We start from the raw sequence: 17,665 nt of genomic DNA, 5'->3' as shown, positions 1-17,665 counted from the left end.
CACTGAACATTGAAGCTCGGGGATAGGGATGAGGACACTGAACATTGAAGCATGGGGATAGGGATGAGGACACTGAACATTGAAGCTCGGGGATAAGGATGAGGACACTGAACATTGAAGCACAGGGATAAGGATGAGGACACTGAACATTGAAGCTTGCGGATCGGGATGAGGACACTGAACATTGAAGCATGGGGATAGGGATGAGGACACTGAACATTGAAGCACAGGGATAAGGATGAGGACACTGAACATTGAAGCTCGCGGATAGGGATGAGGACACTGAACATTGAAGCACGGGGATAAGGATGGACACTGAACATTGAAGCTCGGGGATAAGGATGAGGACACTGAACATTGAAGCACGGGGATAAGGATGGACACTGAACATTGAAGCATGGGGATAGGGATGAGGACACTGAACATTGAAGCATGTAGCTCAGGATAGGCACTACAAGTCCCAGCAATGCAAAACCTACTAGGTAACAAGGGAAGTATTAGTGTTGTAACGAACGGCCCAGTGTTTGTGTTGTGTGTAACTTCACTTCCGTAACATTATGTGATGGTTTCGCTGAACTGTATTGCCGAAACTATGTTGGAACGCACGGCGCAAGTGTTTGGAACGCATCGCGCATGCGCAGTACGCAACAACGTGGCCCGTGTTTGTGTTGTGTGTAACATCACTTCCGTAACATTATGTGATGGTTTCGCTGAACTGTATTGCCGAAACTATGTTGGAACGCACGGCGCGAGCGTTTGGAGCGCATCGCGCATGCGCAGTACGCAACAACGTCACTTCCGCACCATCCTGTGATAGGCATCAAACTGTGACACTACACAGGCACAGACAACATATTTTTATATGGTGGTCAGCTGTAGAGGCTTCTTTATTTTTTCTCAACACGTTTATTTTTTTAATTAGATGTTCAGGAGTTAGAGAAGTTAAAAAAAGTTTGCTGTCTTACCTTGGATGTAACTAATCCAAGTTTCTGTCTGTTACCTATTTTCTAGCTCAAAAATGACTGTATAATTCTCAAGATTTCCATGCCTATACTTGTAGTTCTAATCGTCTTGAACAAAGACTGGTTTCTGTTTAGCTTTATTGGGCTAGAAAATGATTCTCTAGCTATGCTAAACTATTAGCCAGACTAATACAGTTGACTACACTGCTAGTTGTCAAGCAGGGTAGTTAACCATATTAGTAACTTTTGGTTCATGAAAATACGTTTATTAGGCAATGTATTTATATGGACAGGATTGTTAGCGCTGAGAAATGATAAAATTGCATAGTAGAATGCTAGTTTTATAGCTGGCATTCTATGTCCAACTTTGCCCTTGGTGAACGTGGCAAAAATATAGCTTTGTCCTAAATGCTAGCTGTTCAGTAGAATAAGAATATAAAAATAAGGCAGATTCATGTGTGGGCAAGTGTCATACCTGGTGGGTTTATATAACCTCCAGTTTTAGGCCATTTTATCCATTTATTTTTGCAAATAAAAGCTGAACTGGAGAAATCTACCACCAACAGTCTGGTTTCATGGTCAAGATGGATATGTTTGAGAGTTGCTTTGACTGTTTAGGAAAAGAAAGCTGGTTGAAAGTCATTGAAATGGGCCTTTAAATTCCTGTGTATGGTCAGCATCAAAGTGACAGTAGATGGCCATCCCTGTCAGAACAGTGGATGCTGAAAGATCTGACCTTATTTGAACAGCTTTAGAACAGTGACCTTTGATCTTAATAACCCATGGATTCAGCAGTAGTGAAATATTCCTAAAACCATAGAAAAGGGCTGTGATCAGATATTTGTCACAGATTATTTCTAACTGCAATCAAAGTATAGTGCTTATGATCTGCAATAACGTAACATAATTCAATTTTTAAAGGTTTTAAACCATAATCCATTCTTTTTTTAGATATAGTTGCATGATTTCTGTTTCTAAACCTTGTCATATTCTCTATTTGGCATATTACATGCCTATCTATAATGTTAAAAATACACTGATCAGTCATAAAATTATGACCATCCACCATAACCATTCAAGGCATGGTCTCCACTAGGCCTCTGAAGGTATACTGTAGAATCTGGTACCAAATTATCAGTAGCAGATCTTTTTAAGTCCTGCAATTTGAGGTAGGGCCTTCATGGTTCCGACTTTTCATAGTGCATCCCGGTGCCATACCTTCCCTTCTCATAAGCAACACATATGCATCTGGCCATTCACATGATGTATAAGAAAAAATGATTCATCAAACCTGGGTACTTTCTTCCATTGCTCCTTGGTCCAGTTTTGATGCTTACATGCCCATTTTGTGTTAATTTTTTCAGCACATCTGACAGATGCTTTATTTGGATTGAGATCTGGAGAATTTGTCAACACCTCAAACTTCTTCTATTCGCAAACCATTCTTAAATTCATTAGACCAGGCCTTCTTCCATTGTTCCTGTGATTAATTTCTGATGCTCATGTGCCCATTGTAGGTGCCTTTGAATGTGGACACGGGTCAGCATGAGCACTCTGGTTTGGGTCTACATAGCCCCATACACAACAAACTGCGATTTTTTTTTTTTTTTTTTTTTTTTTTTTTTTTTCCTGTGTGGTCTGACACCTTTTATAAAGAACTGACCACGGTCTGTTCTACTTAGCATGATTTGTTTTTAATAAGAAAGCAGAGGGAGTGGCAGGAATACCAGGGATTTCATACATAGGAAGCAATACAAAGAGAACGGGATATACATGATACAACAGGCACATATCAGGACTATATAATATTAAGTTTGCAAACTCTTTTTAATTGCCCATGACACTGTCATCAGTTCACCAGTTTTCCTTCCTTTGACTTTTGGCAGGTCCTGACCACTGCAAACTGGAACATCCCACAAGAGCTTCATTTTTGGAGGTGCTCTGACCCATTCATCTAGCCATAGCATTTGTCAAAGTCCTGACAATACTTGCACTTGCCCATTTTTTCTTCTGCTTTCAGCACATCCACTTCAGGGTCAACATGTTTACTGCCTAATATATCTCACCCACTTTCAGATGCCACTGTAATGAGATAATTGGCGTTGCACATTACCTGTCATTGGTCAAAAGCTTATGACTGATAAGTGTATATGGCAGTTTATTTTTCTCTTTTTTCTTTTCTTACGGGTTGGATAGGGCTTATGCAGAAACACTGATGCAAACCAGGGTGGATAAAAAAAATCTAATAAAAAAATAATAATTATTTAAAATGCTTTTGGAGTAAAACATTTATCTAAAGATGGTTTTCTATTGAAGGTACATTATAAACTTAGTTTATTCAGCATGAACTGGAGCTCAGTTATATAGCATGAGGCTGTATATTCTATATTTACATTTTTGGCAAACTCATTCAATGAATGCAAGCTGCGATAACATCCACTGCATTCACACAATTTCACAGTAACCATGAGCTAAAACAATGTCCAGACATATTCCTTTAGCCCAATGTTTTGCAAATTTATGTACACTACAAACTATATGATTGAAGAGAAATGCATCTGTATTGTTTGCAAATGTTAGATTCTAACTACCAGCAAGAATGATACCTGCGATCGCCTCACGGGGCAGCTGAACGGGGAGATGCCATTGTAAACAGCATCTCCCCATTCTGCCTAGCAACAAGTGACGCTGATCTCTGCTCCATGCGATTGGAGCAGAGATCAGTGTTCACTAAAACAAAGCCTAGCCCCCCACAGTTAGTAACACACCCCTAGGAACACTTAACCCCCTTAGATTTAAAGGAGTTGTAAATGCAGAAGGTTTTTATTTTTTTTTATTACTCTTCATACAAAGTGAACGAGCAATTGATATGACTACTGACAAGCTTTATGTGACACAAGCAATGAGGAAGAAAAGATTATTGAAAATGAAGGCATGGTTATGTCGATGGTTAAACTATTTGCCCATTCATCAGTAGTTCGTTACTGCTCCTGATTTCTTCGAATAGGGCAGTTAGAAGAATGCTCTGTCTTTTTTAATGTTTCGACCATTACATCCCCTAGTTTAACAAACTTTTGTTTTCTACTGTAATTTTTTAGGCATGATGCACATAGACAGACATATAAACTGGCAGCAAGATCCAGTATAAAACGTGGTCCATGGTGTATCTCAATTCATATGAAATGCATGCATTTATGTGTGCAATGAGTTGAGATGTGCAGTATGTACAAAGTAATTATTCAGAATGACTGACTGAAGACCACAATCATTCTGCACATGTGCCACTGCATTTTTGATGTTTACATCTGCCACTTGGTCCTGAATGAGCCACTCACTGGAAGCAGTGACAGCAGCGCAGAATAACTTCCTCTATTAATCCTGAATGAATGAAGGCCAAGAGTTTTTCTGTGCCACGGCCACTGCTACCTAATGTAAATGAGCCCATAGCATACAATATTTGTGCATTCAGATCAATGAAAAAACAAAAATGATATGCTGTTAAAATCTGACTGTGGCGGTTTTTTACCTTAATGCCCATGTGCATGAACCCTTACAAATGCAATTATCTGTTTTGTTGTCATTGTTCTTTGCAGCCTAAATATTCAGAGGCAAAAAGTCACTTAAAGCGGAGGTCCACCCTAAAGTGGAGCTTCCGCTCATTGGAACCCTCCCCCCCTCCGGTGCCACAATTGGCACCTTTCAGGGAGGATGGGGGTGCAGGTACAGTACAGTTATCTGCACCCACTTCCGGCGTAGATTCTGCACAATCTACGCCCCTTTCCACAGAATCTACGCCCCTTTCCGAAGATCCCCCGCTGCCTGCTGGGAAACACACGGATCCCAGAGACGGTGGGGACCATCCTTATTGCGCAGCGCGACTCGCGCATGCGCAATAGGGAACCGAGAAATGAAGCCGAAAGGCTCCACTTCCTGATTCCCATACCCAAGATGGCGGCGGCAGCACCTGAGAGACGATCGAGAGATTGGCTTTGGGTGCTGATATCGCGGGCGCGCTGGGCGGGTAAGTGTCGTTATTTTAAAAGTCAGCAGCTGCAGTATTTGTAGCTGCTGGCTTTAAATAAAAAAATAAAAAACGGCGGACTCTTTAACCTATATTAGATCCATTTCATTAACTCATGAATGTGATACTGGTTTAATCCCAATCAGTTTATATGTTAACGTTTCAGAAGATTATTAGAATAGAATATCATTTTAATTAAGTTGGTATCATGGATGGCGATCTTTGCTGCACACCACCAGCTTCTGTCTTGTAATCCTTTAGAGGAGAGCTGCCAGCTGTCTTTTTATGGCCTTTTCCTTCAGAGGTAGCGCAATGATAGCAATAGGTTACATAAATGTCAAATATCTCAGTTTCTGTACAGCTGTCAGTTATTTAGCATACTTCATTCTGATTGTTATTAGTAGATCTTTCATATGATGATTAAAATGTAACTTTTGTTTTAGATCTAGTGATCCTATATCCTTTGCATACCAGTGTTTTCTTTGTGCTCTCCTTGCTCTCTAATGTCATCATTCTCTTAATGTACACCATTTTTCCATGTGCACGTTTTTTTGTTTTTTTCTCCATCGCACGATGTTTGCTTCAAGCATGAATGTCCTACAGATTGCAGTGATGGGGCATCTTGAAAAGTCAAAAACTGAAGTGAACAAGCACGTGATCCTTGAATCTGTGTATTTATAGAAGCAACTGTTGGCTTCAATCCATGCTCTGCATATCTGTGGACGTTGCAAATGTACTCTTTAAAGCCTGCTTAGCAATGTGTTTGCTATGTGACTGCCCACGATTGCACTCAAAATCTAATATGTACTTTCAATGTAAAGTTCCTATAGAATGCAGATTTGAAGTGTGCACTACATTTTGAATTGTATATTATATTATTATTATTATATATATTTTTTTTAATGCATCACAAAGCAAATCTAGTTAATGTATAAACATTTCTGCTAGCCAAGAAGACTTTATTTATTTGCATGATCAGAACCAATGCCTGTTGGTAATTTCTTACAGAAATTGACTTTGCTTTTCAATAAAAAAAAAAATAAAAAAAAAAAAAATGGTTTATTTTATGAATTAAAAGCATAGTGTAGTAGCAATCATCTCTGAAGATGTTTTAATCTTCGACTCAGTTATTTTGGACAATTTACTTAAAGCAGAACTTGCACTAAACTGCATAGTCCACTTATTACATCAGGCCACCACCCCTATTCCTCACCACATTATACGTGTTGAGAGGAAAAGTTAAAAAAAGCATAAACCTAGCCTTAAGAGGAGACATATATTGTGCAGAAGCATCTGTGTTTTTTTTCCTTTGTGTTCAACTGTTACTATTTGATTTCCTAATACAGGTTAAAGGATAAATCCACCTTTTAAGAAAAAATGATAAATGCACCTTTTTTTTTTTTTTTTTTTTTTTTTTTTTGCAGAAAAGTGTGCATTTATTTTTTCCTGCAGCATCCTGGAAAGCATTCACCTGTGATCAGTAGATCACGAGTGTAATGTCAGGCTTCTGCAGACAATTCCTGCAGCTTTCTGCTTGTACCTTCATATGGGTTGTCTGTTGAAACTCTAAGGCCTGTGAATGAACTATGAGAGCGCTCAGTGGATGATGCAAGTTGTAGTTCATTCATGGCCGTGCTGTTTTTAAATTGTGACAGCAGTTGCGGGGAGAAGAACCCCCGCTCGCTGTAAGACCAGGGTGGTGGCGGAGGAGATTTGTGGAGAAGTAGCAGGAACATGTTCCACCCTAAATAAAGGTGGAGCTGTTCCAAAAGATAAAATTGGCCTTTAACTTGCTGTGGTCTAAAAGATAGTTGGTCATGAGAAGTGTATATTTATATTGTTTTCATTTTCATTATGACTGAGCTTATTTGATAAAAATGTTTTGAAGTTGTTCCATATGTTTTGGATTATACAGTGTAAGCCCATGGTCATAGCTGTACTAAGGTAAAGGGTTGTCTCATCATTGGGCTTTCAAATGCCAGGGGAAAAGTCCTGCCTAAAGCTGCGCATGCATAGGTCAGTTTTCCTTCAGCCAGCTAGCTGAATGAAAAAATCTAACCCCGATTCTACCATCCACACATTTTGGTGTGGCTGCAGGCATCCTCCCTGCTGTCTTTTTGTATTCTGGCATTGGAGAGACTTCCCCACTGTCAGAATACACTGATCAGTGCTGCAGCACTGATCGGTCGACGGATCGCCTTCTCACAAACTGGTTCCTGCTAGAGCTTAACGCAATCCAAAACTGAGAGGTTTTGTGCTGCGTTACTCTGTAGAAAGCATTATGCTGCTGAAAAATCAGGTATAGTGCGAGCGTGTCGTACTGTCTCCATCAGGCAGCCTCTGAGGGGAAGGGTGGGGACATGTGTTCCTACAGTGCTGGGTTATAGTTAACTTGGCAGGTTTGGTTTTCAAAGAAATACTCTAAAATGTATTATATGTGCCTCTTGTATTGGAGAACAGAGGAAAATGTCTATAGGTACTATTTTCTCTAATGGAATACAAAGATCTTATGAAGTTTCTGAAATGGAAACGGCAGCAAGTTGTGAAGCGTCTGAGAATTCTAGATGGGCGCTACTGTTTGCTTACCAGTAACCAGCAACTGTAAGGCCCCTTTCACACTGAAGGACCTATTGGGTCCGCCTGTCAGGTTTTTTTTTTTTTTTTAAGCAAACCCTATTGGACCATCCATTGCCTTCTATGGAGCTGCAAGTGTCAATGCACTGTTGACACCTGCCGACATCCGATCCAATCCTATCTGTATCCTATCCTATCCATTAAAGTCAAACGTATGGAGATCGGATGACGGATGTAAATGGACAGGCAGTCTGTTTACATCTAAACGCCCATGGAGAGAAGAAGGCTGTGTCTGTTCTCTCTGCATCAGCGGAGCAGACATGAACCTGTCATCTGCCTGTTGAGCAGGGATGAGTGGAGAGATTCCCTGCTGAGCAAGTGGATCTGCTGGCAGACTCTGCTAGTGTGAAAGAGGCCTAAGAACAGATCCTCAGACAGCAGTAAAGTTAAAACTTGACAGGGGTTCTAACCTTTCCCACTCTCCCAGTAACTTAAAACGAAGACAGTATAGTTTTGGGTATACTCTTGTATTCTAGTAACTTTAGTATATTCATCTAAATTGTATGATCCAAGAACTCAGAATCTTTAGTTAGCTCTAAGTTTCTTTAGGGCTTGTTAATATGCATTTGTGGTAACCAAAAGGCATATTAAGTGTGATTGACCCCAGTGCACCTGCTGACAGACATGCATTGCAGTGCGCTGCCAAAATAGTGTTTTTGTAACAATGGACTGCAGCTATTGTGCTCTAAAGTGTGTTCACTGGAAGGTGTGACCAGTACCATATCTCACCAGAGCACTTAAAGCAGAGTTCCACCCAAAAAAAATGAACTTCCACTGTCCGGATTCCTTAACCCTCAAGGCTTCACTTTCTGATCCCTTACCAAAGATGCCTCCATCTGGAGCCGAGGGACAGAGCGGCTTCTGGTAAGGACTTTGGGGATGCCCTGGACAGGTAAGTGTCCTAATATTAAAAGTTAGCAGCTGCAGTAATTGTACCTGTTGACTTTTAATATTTTTTTTTTCGGTGGAACTCTGCTTTAACTGTATTTGAGCATCACTAACTGAAAACGCTATCCACTTTTAATATTAAAAGCAAACTCGCCCATCCATCCATGTCTCCATGCTTTATTTTGTTGAGAAATCGCTTTGAATCCCCCAAACCATTTCTAACTACAACCATCCCGAGTTATCTTGAGTAATTACAAATGATTTATGTAGCATTTACTTCCTGGAATCCATCTGCCCTTTGCTCAAGCATGCATGCAGGAGGTATGCTTAGCTAAAAAATGCTCCTCCCAAATGCCCGTGAAGACTCCTGAGATATGACCTAATTTTTGGCCTAGGACAAAACATATTATACCTTCATATATATTTTACTAATGCTAGCTGCATAAGAATTAAAATTGTGACTGTTGAGAGAGTTTATTTCTGCTTTAACAAGCATTGATGTACATACATGGTGTTAACAGGCTCTTAAAGTGGCTGTAAACCCTTACAAACCACTTTGACCTACAGGTAAGCCTAGATTAAGGCTTACCTGTAGGTCCAAGAAATATCTCCTAAACCTACACGGTTTGGGCGATATTTGCCAAAACACAGGCACCGCTGTCTACGGCGCATGCGCCATAGACAGCGGCGCGCAGGCGCACTGGGCAGGCCGCGGCGATATGCTGCAAGTGTCGGCTCGCATGCATGGGAGTGACGTCATCGCTGCTCCGGGAAATCACAGCGCCGGAGCAGCGAGACCCGGAAGTCACTCTGGGATCCATGGCAGTGGTGGACATGAAGACGGAGGACCACTTTGGGGGCTTCGTTCTCGGGTAAGTTATTCATAATGAGCTAGTATGCTATGCATACTAGCTCATTATGCCTTTGCCTTGCAGGTTCTTTTTTTTATTTTATTTTTTTCAACTGCCTTTACTTCCTCTTTAACCTAAAGTAGCTTATAACACACATGATTAGGCTAAACAAAGTTGAATACAATGTTAGATATCTTTGTTTAAAGTGGTTGTAAACGCCAAAAAAAAGAACCTGCAAAACAAAGTGACTGGCGACATGTCTTCTGAAGTTATTTGTGGGCTCTGGCGCTGTGATTGGCTGGAGCTACGATCACATCACTCCTGTGCATGCGAGCGGTAGCTGCCGGTCATGGCACAGCTCCTGAAGAAACGAACGGGCTGTTTCTTCAGTGCGCATGGGCTGATGATGGCCATTACAGTAAATATCTCCTAAACTGTGCAGGTTTAGGAGATATTCATGGTACCTACAGGTAAGCCTTTATTATAAAGAATCTATAACGTGCAAACCTACAGCTTCTCTATAGAAAATGTTATTGTAGCATTTCATCAGTAACCTCATCCACAATGCTCACGTGTTTCGACCTAAGCCTTCCTCAAAAGCCTTTTTATAGGCTTACCTGTAGGTAAAAGTGGGGAACTATATTTAAAACCATTTTAATCACACATATGGATATGTACATGAATATTATTCACACAAAGATAATTTGTTCTCTAAATGTGTTGGTTCTTTTAAAGTGGAACTTGCATACGTGTGAATCAATTGTAGACCTGTCAATATGTTAAACTCACACATCCCTGCCTGAAAAAGTATCTTCATATTAAAAAAAATTATAATAATTCTTGTGCACAGTGATGCTTTGAAGTAGCCAAGGTGAGTGCAAGACCACCAATGTCCAGGAGTCCTAGTGGAAGAAATACAAATCCCAATATTGGGAAAACCACTTCAATCAAATAGAAAGTTTCTAACTCTTTTTTGTTCCTGCAAGATCAGCTTTCTTTATGGTTTTCTCTGTTAGATCTCAAAGCATACTTGTTTGGAGCTTAAATTGACAAACTAGTTCTGGCCATAGATGGATTGATTTTTGCGTGAAAGCAAAATCGTTCAAATTCACCATCAATACAGTGAGTGTTGATGTGGGAGTCCCTACCAGGAAAACGCAGTGATTATTGTTACCGGCTATAATAACCTCTAGTAAACATTGCATCTAAAATATGGCAGGCTGCTTGTACCCATGTCCATTGATTTGATCAACTTGGGTACATTCAGCTTGCTCTCCTACATGATCTATGGCCAACTTAAGCTGCAGGAGGACTGTAATTTTGGATTCTCCATTAGCCTGCTCTTTAAGTCCTGGCTGCTGTAGGATACCAAGCAATGTTTGACTAGGGTAGCTTTCTTGGCGGCATCTGAATGCTGTTATAGTTAAGAGTATTTATGCTATGCAGACTTACAGCTGATTACTGATTTACTTGTTAATACAATTATTTTGTCTTATGAAAGAGCATCAAATTATGTAGCTAAGGTCTTTTTTAGAGTTCCCATTCTGCTGTAAACGGTCTAAGCCGCTCACCCCGCTCCCAGTGTCTGAAATCTAGCTAGGTTAATAGTCCTGTACAATACAATATAACCTGATTTGCCATATTTAACCTTCCACTCCTATTTTCAGTGCATAGGACTGTAGGTAGACAATATAAAGGCAGATTTCATGCAAGTGTGCTAGCTTTCTTTTTCTTTTTTGCTGTATTTGATAACGGATATAATTCAATTAAAGGGTAATTTTGTGTATTTTCCTGGAGGTCAGCGTTATATAAAGCCGACTGAATGTTTACAGTTCATTTGTACAATTTGTGATTAGAAGATGTTTAACAGCTGATCTAAAAACGTGGGTTTCTGGGAGTCTTGGGTTTAAAAATCTTTTAATTTTAAAAGTGTTATTGTGTACATGCCACACTAACCCTGCTTTACTAATACCATGAATGAGCTTTGTTTATGAAAGCTGTACTAATCCACATGCCTGTTTGAATGTTTGCTACAGGAAGCGAGCCGCTGCAAAGCATCTAATAGAACGCTACTACCACCAGTTAACTGAGGGTTGTGGAAATGATTCCTGCACGAATGAGTTTTGTGCTTCCTGTCCTACTTTTCTCCGTATGGATAACAATGCAGCAGCCATTAAGGCCCTCGACTTATATAAGGTTAATGCAAAACTCTGTGATCCTCATCCCTCTAAGAAAGGAACCAGCTCGTCTTATCTAGAGAACAACTCCAAAAGTGCCCATAACAACTCGTGCTCGGAGAGAAAGATGAACAAGAAGGAAATACAACCCAGGGAAGACTTTAAAGGTAATATTATAATCGTTTATCTTAATGCTTGACTTATAGATTCTGCATTCATTCCTCCTCTCACTACCACTATGGCTTGCCACATCTGTTGCAACTTTTATATAGTGCTTTTATACAGTATCCAGACCCCCTTCACTTTTTTTAATTTTGTTATATTGCAGTTTAATTCTACAGTTGTTTAAATACATTTTTTTTTTCATTAATCTATACTCGGTACCCCATTATGACAGAGTGAAAACAGCATTTTAGAAGTGTTTGCAAAAGTATGAATGAATATGAATTCCAAAATATCACATTGGCATAAGTATTCAGACCCTTTGCAGCGACACTTGAAGTTTAATTCATGTGCCTCCTATTTCTCTTGATCGTTGCTGAGATGTTTCTAAACTTTATTTGGAGACCGTCTTTAGTAAATTAGACTTGATTTGGAAAGGCACCCGCCTCTCTATTAAAGGCCTCACAGCTGACAATGCATACTGTACCAGAGCAAAAGCCATGAGGCCAAAGGAACTGGCTGCAGAGCCCAAAATCAGGTTTATTGCAAGCCACAGATCTGGGGAATGCTACAAAAAAAATTCTGCTGCACTGAAGGTTCCCAAGAGCACTGTGGCCTCCATAATTCTCAAAAATGTTGGCATAACCAGGACTCTTGCAAGATCTGGTCACCCTGCCAAATGGCAATTGGGGGAGAAGGGCCTTGTAAGAATGGTGACAGAGACACCCAATGATTACTTTGACTAAGCTCCAGATATCCTATGTGGAGATGGGACGTTTCATAAGGACAACCATCACTGTAGCCCTCCACCGATCTGGTCTTTATGACAGTGGCTAGATGGAATCCTCTCCTCAGTGCAAAACACTTGGAAGCCTGTTTGGTATTCGAAAAAAGCACCTGAAGGATTCTGACTGTGAGGAACAAGATTTTCTGGTCTGATGAAAACAAGATTAAACTGTTTGGCCTCAATTCAAAAATGTTCTGTCTGGAAGAATCTAGGCACTGCTCTTCACCTGCTCAATACCATCCCTACAGTGAAGCATGGCAGTGGAAGGATGCTGTTGGGGTGTTTTTCAGCAGCAAAAACTGGGAGACTGGTCAGGATTGAGGGAAAGCTAAGTGGAGCAAAGGGACAACTCTGAGAAAGTCCTAGAGTGACCCAGCCAGAGCCCTGACTTGAACTCTATTGAACATCTCTGGAGAGACCTGAAAATGGCCATCCAACCTGACTGAGCTTAAGAAGAATGGCAGAAAATCCCCTGATCCAGGTGTGCAAAGCTTGTCGTGTCCTACTCAAAGACTCAAGGGTGTAAATGCTGCTTATCAAATGGTGCTTTATCAAAGTACTGAATAAAGGGTCTGAATACGTAAGTACATGTGATATTTCAGTTTTATTCTTTTTAATTCAGGCATTTCTAAATTTATTTCTTTAGCATTGCACCAGCAATCAGCAGATTGGTAGTGCCATGCAGGTCTCCTGCAGACCTGTCAGTATATCTGCTTGCTCGTGCCTCATACAAAGCTGATACATTCTGACAGGAAAAATCAATGAAATACCACGGTGCTCACATCGCTGTGTTCATTGAGAAGTATAAGCCAACCGCCGCTAAGTCTCTTGGGACATGTAGTTTTCCATTCACAGAACACTGAAAATGAGTAATACGGCCGGGCAGGCAGGCAAAGCCCTGCATTGCCTTTTTTTTTTTTTTTCCTTCCTCCTTAATTGTTACAGCACAATTACCCCCCTCCCCCCCCCCCCCTCGGCTCCCCACGTCAATGGATTTGATTGACAGCAGCGGAAGCCAATGGCTGCGCTTCTGTGAATCTATCCAATTGGGCCAATAGGCTGGAGCTGGTGTGCTCATCCCCGTTGCTGGAAAGACCAGGCTCAGGTAAGTAAAAGGTGGGGCTCTGCATCACAAGAGGTTTTTCACCTTAATGCATAGAATGTATTAAGGGGGAAAACCCTGAGGGTTTACAACCTCTTGTACTTATCCTTTAATCTCCTGACCTGCCACACTTGAGACTCAAAGAACAGAAATGCAAATCCTTTGACAGGTAAAACGACTCCATTATATGCATTTATTCTGTGTATTTAGTGGTTTGTCTAGAATTTCGGTTTAAGAATGCCTTTTAGATGATCTGGAAGTCAAATATTGCAACAAACAACCTTTCAGCAGAAAAAAAAAGACAAGTGCAGTTTTTATTGTGTATAGAGTACTTTAGAATTCCAAATATTACCAATGAGACAGTCATTTTAATTTGATTTAGTAGATGCATTATATACAGGGAATAGGCAGAATTATGTGACCACTGATATTCTAGGCTCGAGTTTGTGTAAACTACACTGAAAAAAAACAAATTGTTTGTTTTGTTTCTCTTTGTCTATGCTCACTGGTTGAATGTCATTGTATTACACTGTGTTCATTTTAGCAGTTCATGCAAGCTGTCCTTAAAGTGGATGAACTGCAAGACCTCCAAAGGGCACCGATCGTTGGTGCCTATTTAGCTGGAGCATCTATGACCATAAGAGCCAAATTTGTTTGGTTTCTCGGGAGCAGCAGTTTCCACAGACAAGATTGCTTAACCACATCATGGCCTTAGGGTAATACCTGTGTGTCCTCCAAGTTGCAGTGGTTATACCTGGATTTTCAGATGGTGATGGGCTTTCCTGTAGAAGTTATCCAAGTGGCTCTACAGATGTCCAGCCACTTCTAAAGTTTGTGGCCATTCCATGGGAATGTGCAAATTTGAAAGCAATACATGTTGGGTATCTATTTACTTGGCGTGACATCTTTTATATTTTGCACAAAAAAAGGGGGTATTCTACTGTTTGTGTGAACTAAAATTCATTAACCACTTAAGCCCTGGACCATTTTGCAGGCCAAAGACCAGAGCACTTTTTAAGATTCGGCACTGCATAGCTTTATCTGACAATTGCGCGGTCGTGCGACGTGGCTCCCAAACAAAATTGCCGTCGTTCCCTCCCACAAATAGAGCTTTCTTTTGGTGGTATTTGATCACCTCTGCAGTTTTTATCTTTTGTACTATAAACAAAAAGTAATTTTTTACATTTTGCTATAATAAATATCTGACAAATATATATATATATATATATATATATATATATATATATATATATATATATATATATATATATATATATATATATATAAAAAAAATATATATTTTTTTTCCTCAGTTTAGGCTGATGCGTATTCTTCTACATATTTTTGGTTAAAAAAAAAAAATTGCAATAAGCGATTTTATTGATTGGTTTGCACAAAAGTTAGTGTCTACAAAATGGGAGATAGATTTATGCCATTTATTTATTTATTTATTTATTTATTCATTTATTTTTACTAGTAATGGCGTCGATCAGCATTTTTTTTTATTTTTATTTTTTTATCGTGACTGCAACATTATGGCGGACACATCGGACATTTTTGGGACCATTGTCATTTATACAGCAATCAGTGCTATACAAATGCCCTGATTCCTGTGTAAATGACACTGGCAGTGAATGGGTTAAGTGAGCCCTGGGGAGTGTTTCTAACTGTGGGAGGGGGCGTGGCTGTGTATGACACATCACTAATCTCTGTTCCCAATCACAGGGAGCAGACATCAGTGACACTGTCACTAGGCAGAACAGGGAGATGCTTGTTTACACTAGCATCTCCCCAATCTTCCTCCCTGTGAGACGATCGTGGGTATCATTGCGGCGATCAAGTCCACAGAAACCCGCAATCCAACTCACGGAGGTCCCAACCGGCGCGCGATGGCACAGCAGAAATTTTAAAGGGACGTACCTGTACGCCCATTTGCCTGTCCGTGTCATTCTGCGGACGTACATCGGCGTGCGCCGGTCGGCAAGTGGTTAAAGTGTGCTTTTTCCTGAATTTGCACTTTAAAAATGGTTGCGCAAATATCGTGTCACGTAAATTGCAACAACCACCATTTTATTCTTCAGAGTCTTGTTTCCAAATATATATGTTTGGGGTTCAAGATAATTTTTTTTTTTTTAGCAAAAAAATGCAGATTTTAAGATGTATGTAGGAAATGTCAGAATTGAACTGGTTTTAAAGTGGTTAACGAAGCATAAGACAGAAAAAACAACTGAAATAATACAAAAATGTATTTTAGCATTTGCTTCGCCTCTTCCATGGATGTTGGCTTTGTGCACCTTTTCTGTGAAAATGGGGTACTCAAGGTAAATTGTTGCCTTCTGCTGCCACTTTTGCTGTATTAGTTCTATGTTGTTGGACCACGATCCTTAATGGCGTTTGCTGGTCCCTGTCATTCAGGTTAGTCTTTAGACCTTTATTTTTCATCGATTTTAAGTCTTTCCATGAATTGTATATACAATTATAACTTTAGAGGCTGTTGCTCTTGAAACCACAAATGATTTGGCTGTTATGGTTACAGGTACTCCAAATGGGCACCCAATGTTTTGGAAATCTAACGACTCATTTAACCAACTACTTGTACTAACAATTGCTTAAAGATGAACTAAACCAAGCAGTAGTTACATCGGTTCCACTGATTCAGTGTCTGTGCTCTCCCTCACCGGTGCCAGCATCTTTACCTGGACTTTTTCTGGGTTCCGGTGTCTTCGGCCATCATGATGGCACAGCCCTGAACGATAGAACTTCTGTGCATGAGAGGCAATTCATCTTGGCTCCAAGGTATGCTGAGATTCTCCACTGCGCTGTGCATTAACGGTTCTAATCAAATGTGCCAGAAGGCAGGTAAGAAGTATTTCTTGCAGAAGAGACTTGGGGGTTGATTTACAAAAGGGAAATAGACTGTGCAAATGCTCCAGAGCTTGGTAAATGAGGTAAATCTTCACTTTGAAAAGAATACCCAATCACATGCAAGGAAATTTAAAAAACAAAAACAAAAAAAAAACAGGATTTTTGCTGTGCACATGATTGGATGGTAGAAGTCAGCAGAGCTTCTGCTTTACTGAGCTTTGGAGCAACTGCTCTTGCAGAGTGCACCTGCACTTCGCAAAGTGTCTATTTGCCTTTAGTAAATCAACCCCATAGTTTCACTTTGCCAATAGGAAGCTTCACTGCTACCACACTAAGGCTGCATTCACACATGATCGCAGGCAGAATCACTGCAATTCTGCCCCACGATTTAAAATAGCTGCAAAACGCTGGACAATTTTGCGATGCCATTTTTTTTTAATGGCACCCCAATCGTGTCACGATTTTTCCATGTTTGTGGCGTGGTAAATATTATTGCAATCGCAACGTGCAAAAAGGAACATGAGCTTCTTTTGGAACGTCCGCGTTGCACGTTTTAATTTGCTGCTATTGCAGCATGATTAACCGCACGCTGATCTTGGCACGATTGGGGTGCCATTAGAAGTAATGACTTTGTTTTGCAGACATTTAAATTGCAGGGCAAAATTGTGGCGATTCCTCCTGTGATCATGTGTGAATGCAGCCGAATGCCCTGTACACACGGTTGGACTTTCCGATGGAAAATGTGCGATCGGATCGTGTTGTTGGAAAATCCGATCCTGTGTGTGGGCTCCGTTGGCATAAATTACGAGACTAAAGCTATTGGCTACTGGCCTCTTTTTATAGTCCCGTCTTACGTGGTTTACGCCACCTCGTTCTGAACGATCGGATTTTCCGACAACTTTGTGCGATCGTGTGTATGCAAGACAAGTTTTGGGCCAAAATCCGTCGGGGGGGGGCGTGAGGCGTCGGCAGCAGAATTATTTTTTTTGTCGGAAATGTCCGATCTTGTGTATAGGGCATTAAGAAAAGTGTAATACAACTGAGAGAGCATAGATAAAAAAAAAAATGTGCTCTTTTAAATGTAGGCAAATTTAAATTGAACCCTTCTAATGCCAGTGATCACATAGTGGGGGAGATTTATAAAACCTGGAGCACTCGGAACCTGGTGCCGCAATGCATGGTAGCCAATCTGCTTCTAACTTCAGCTTGTTCATGT

General features: G+C 40.4%; 1 protein-coding gene across 2 annotated transcripts in view; it reads left to right on the top strand.

Moving 5' to 3' along the window:
* Positions 1-17,665, top strand: part of UBE3A (ubiquitin protein ligase E3A) — an 84,753-nt gene that overhangs the window by 22,332 nt on the left and 44,756 nt on the right. Inside the window, exon 3 of one of the 2 annotated variants that reach the window (XM_077482762.1) lies at positions 11,393-11,700. In XM_077482762.1, coding sequence (XP_077338888.1) covers positions 11,393-11,700 — 308 coding nt within the window. The remainder of the gene's footprint in view (positions 1-11,392; positions 11,701-17,665) is intronic. The other variant, XM_077482763.1, reaches the window with a different exon arrangement.

The sequence above is a fragment of the Lithobates pipiens genome, unplaced genomic scaffold (genome assembly GCF_037356315.1).
Source record: "Lithobates pipiens isolate NorthernLeopardFrog02 unplaced genomic scaffold, aLitPip1_a1.2 Scaffold_16, whole genome shotgun sequence".
Taxonomy (NCBI): domain Eukaryota; kingdom Metazoa; phylum Chordata; class Amphibia; order Anura; family Ranidae; genus Lithobates; species Lithobates pipiens.
This window is presented reverse-complemented; position numbering and strand designations above follow the sequence as displayed.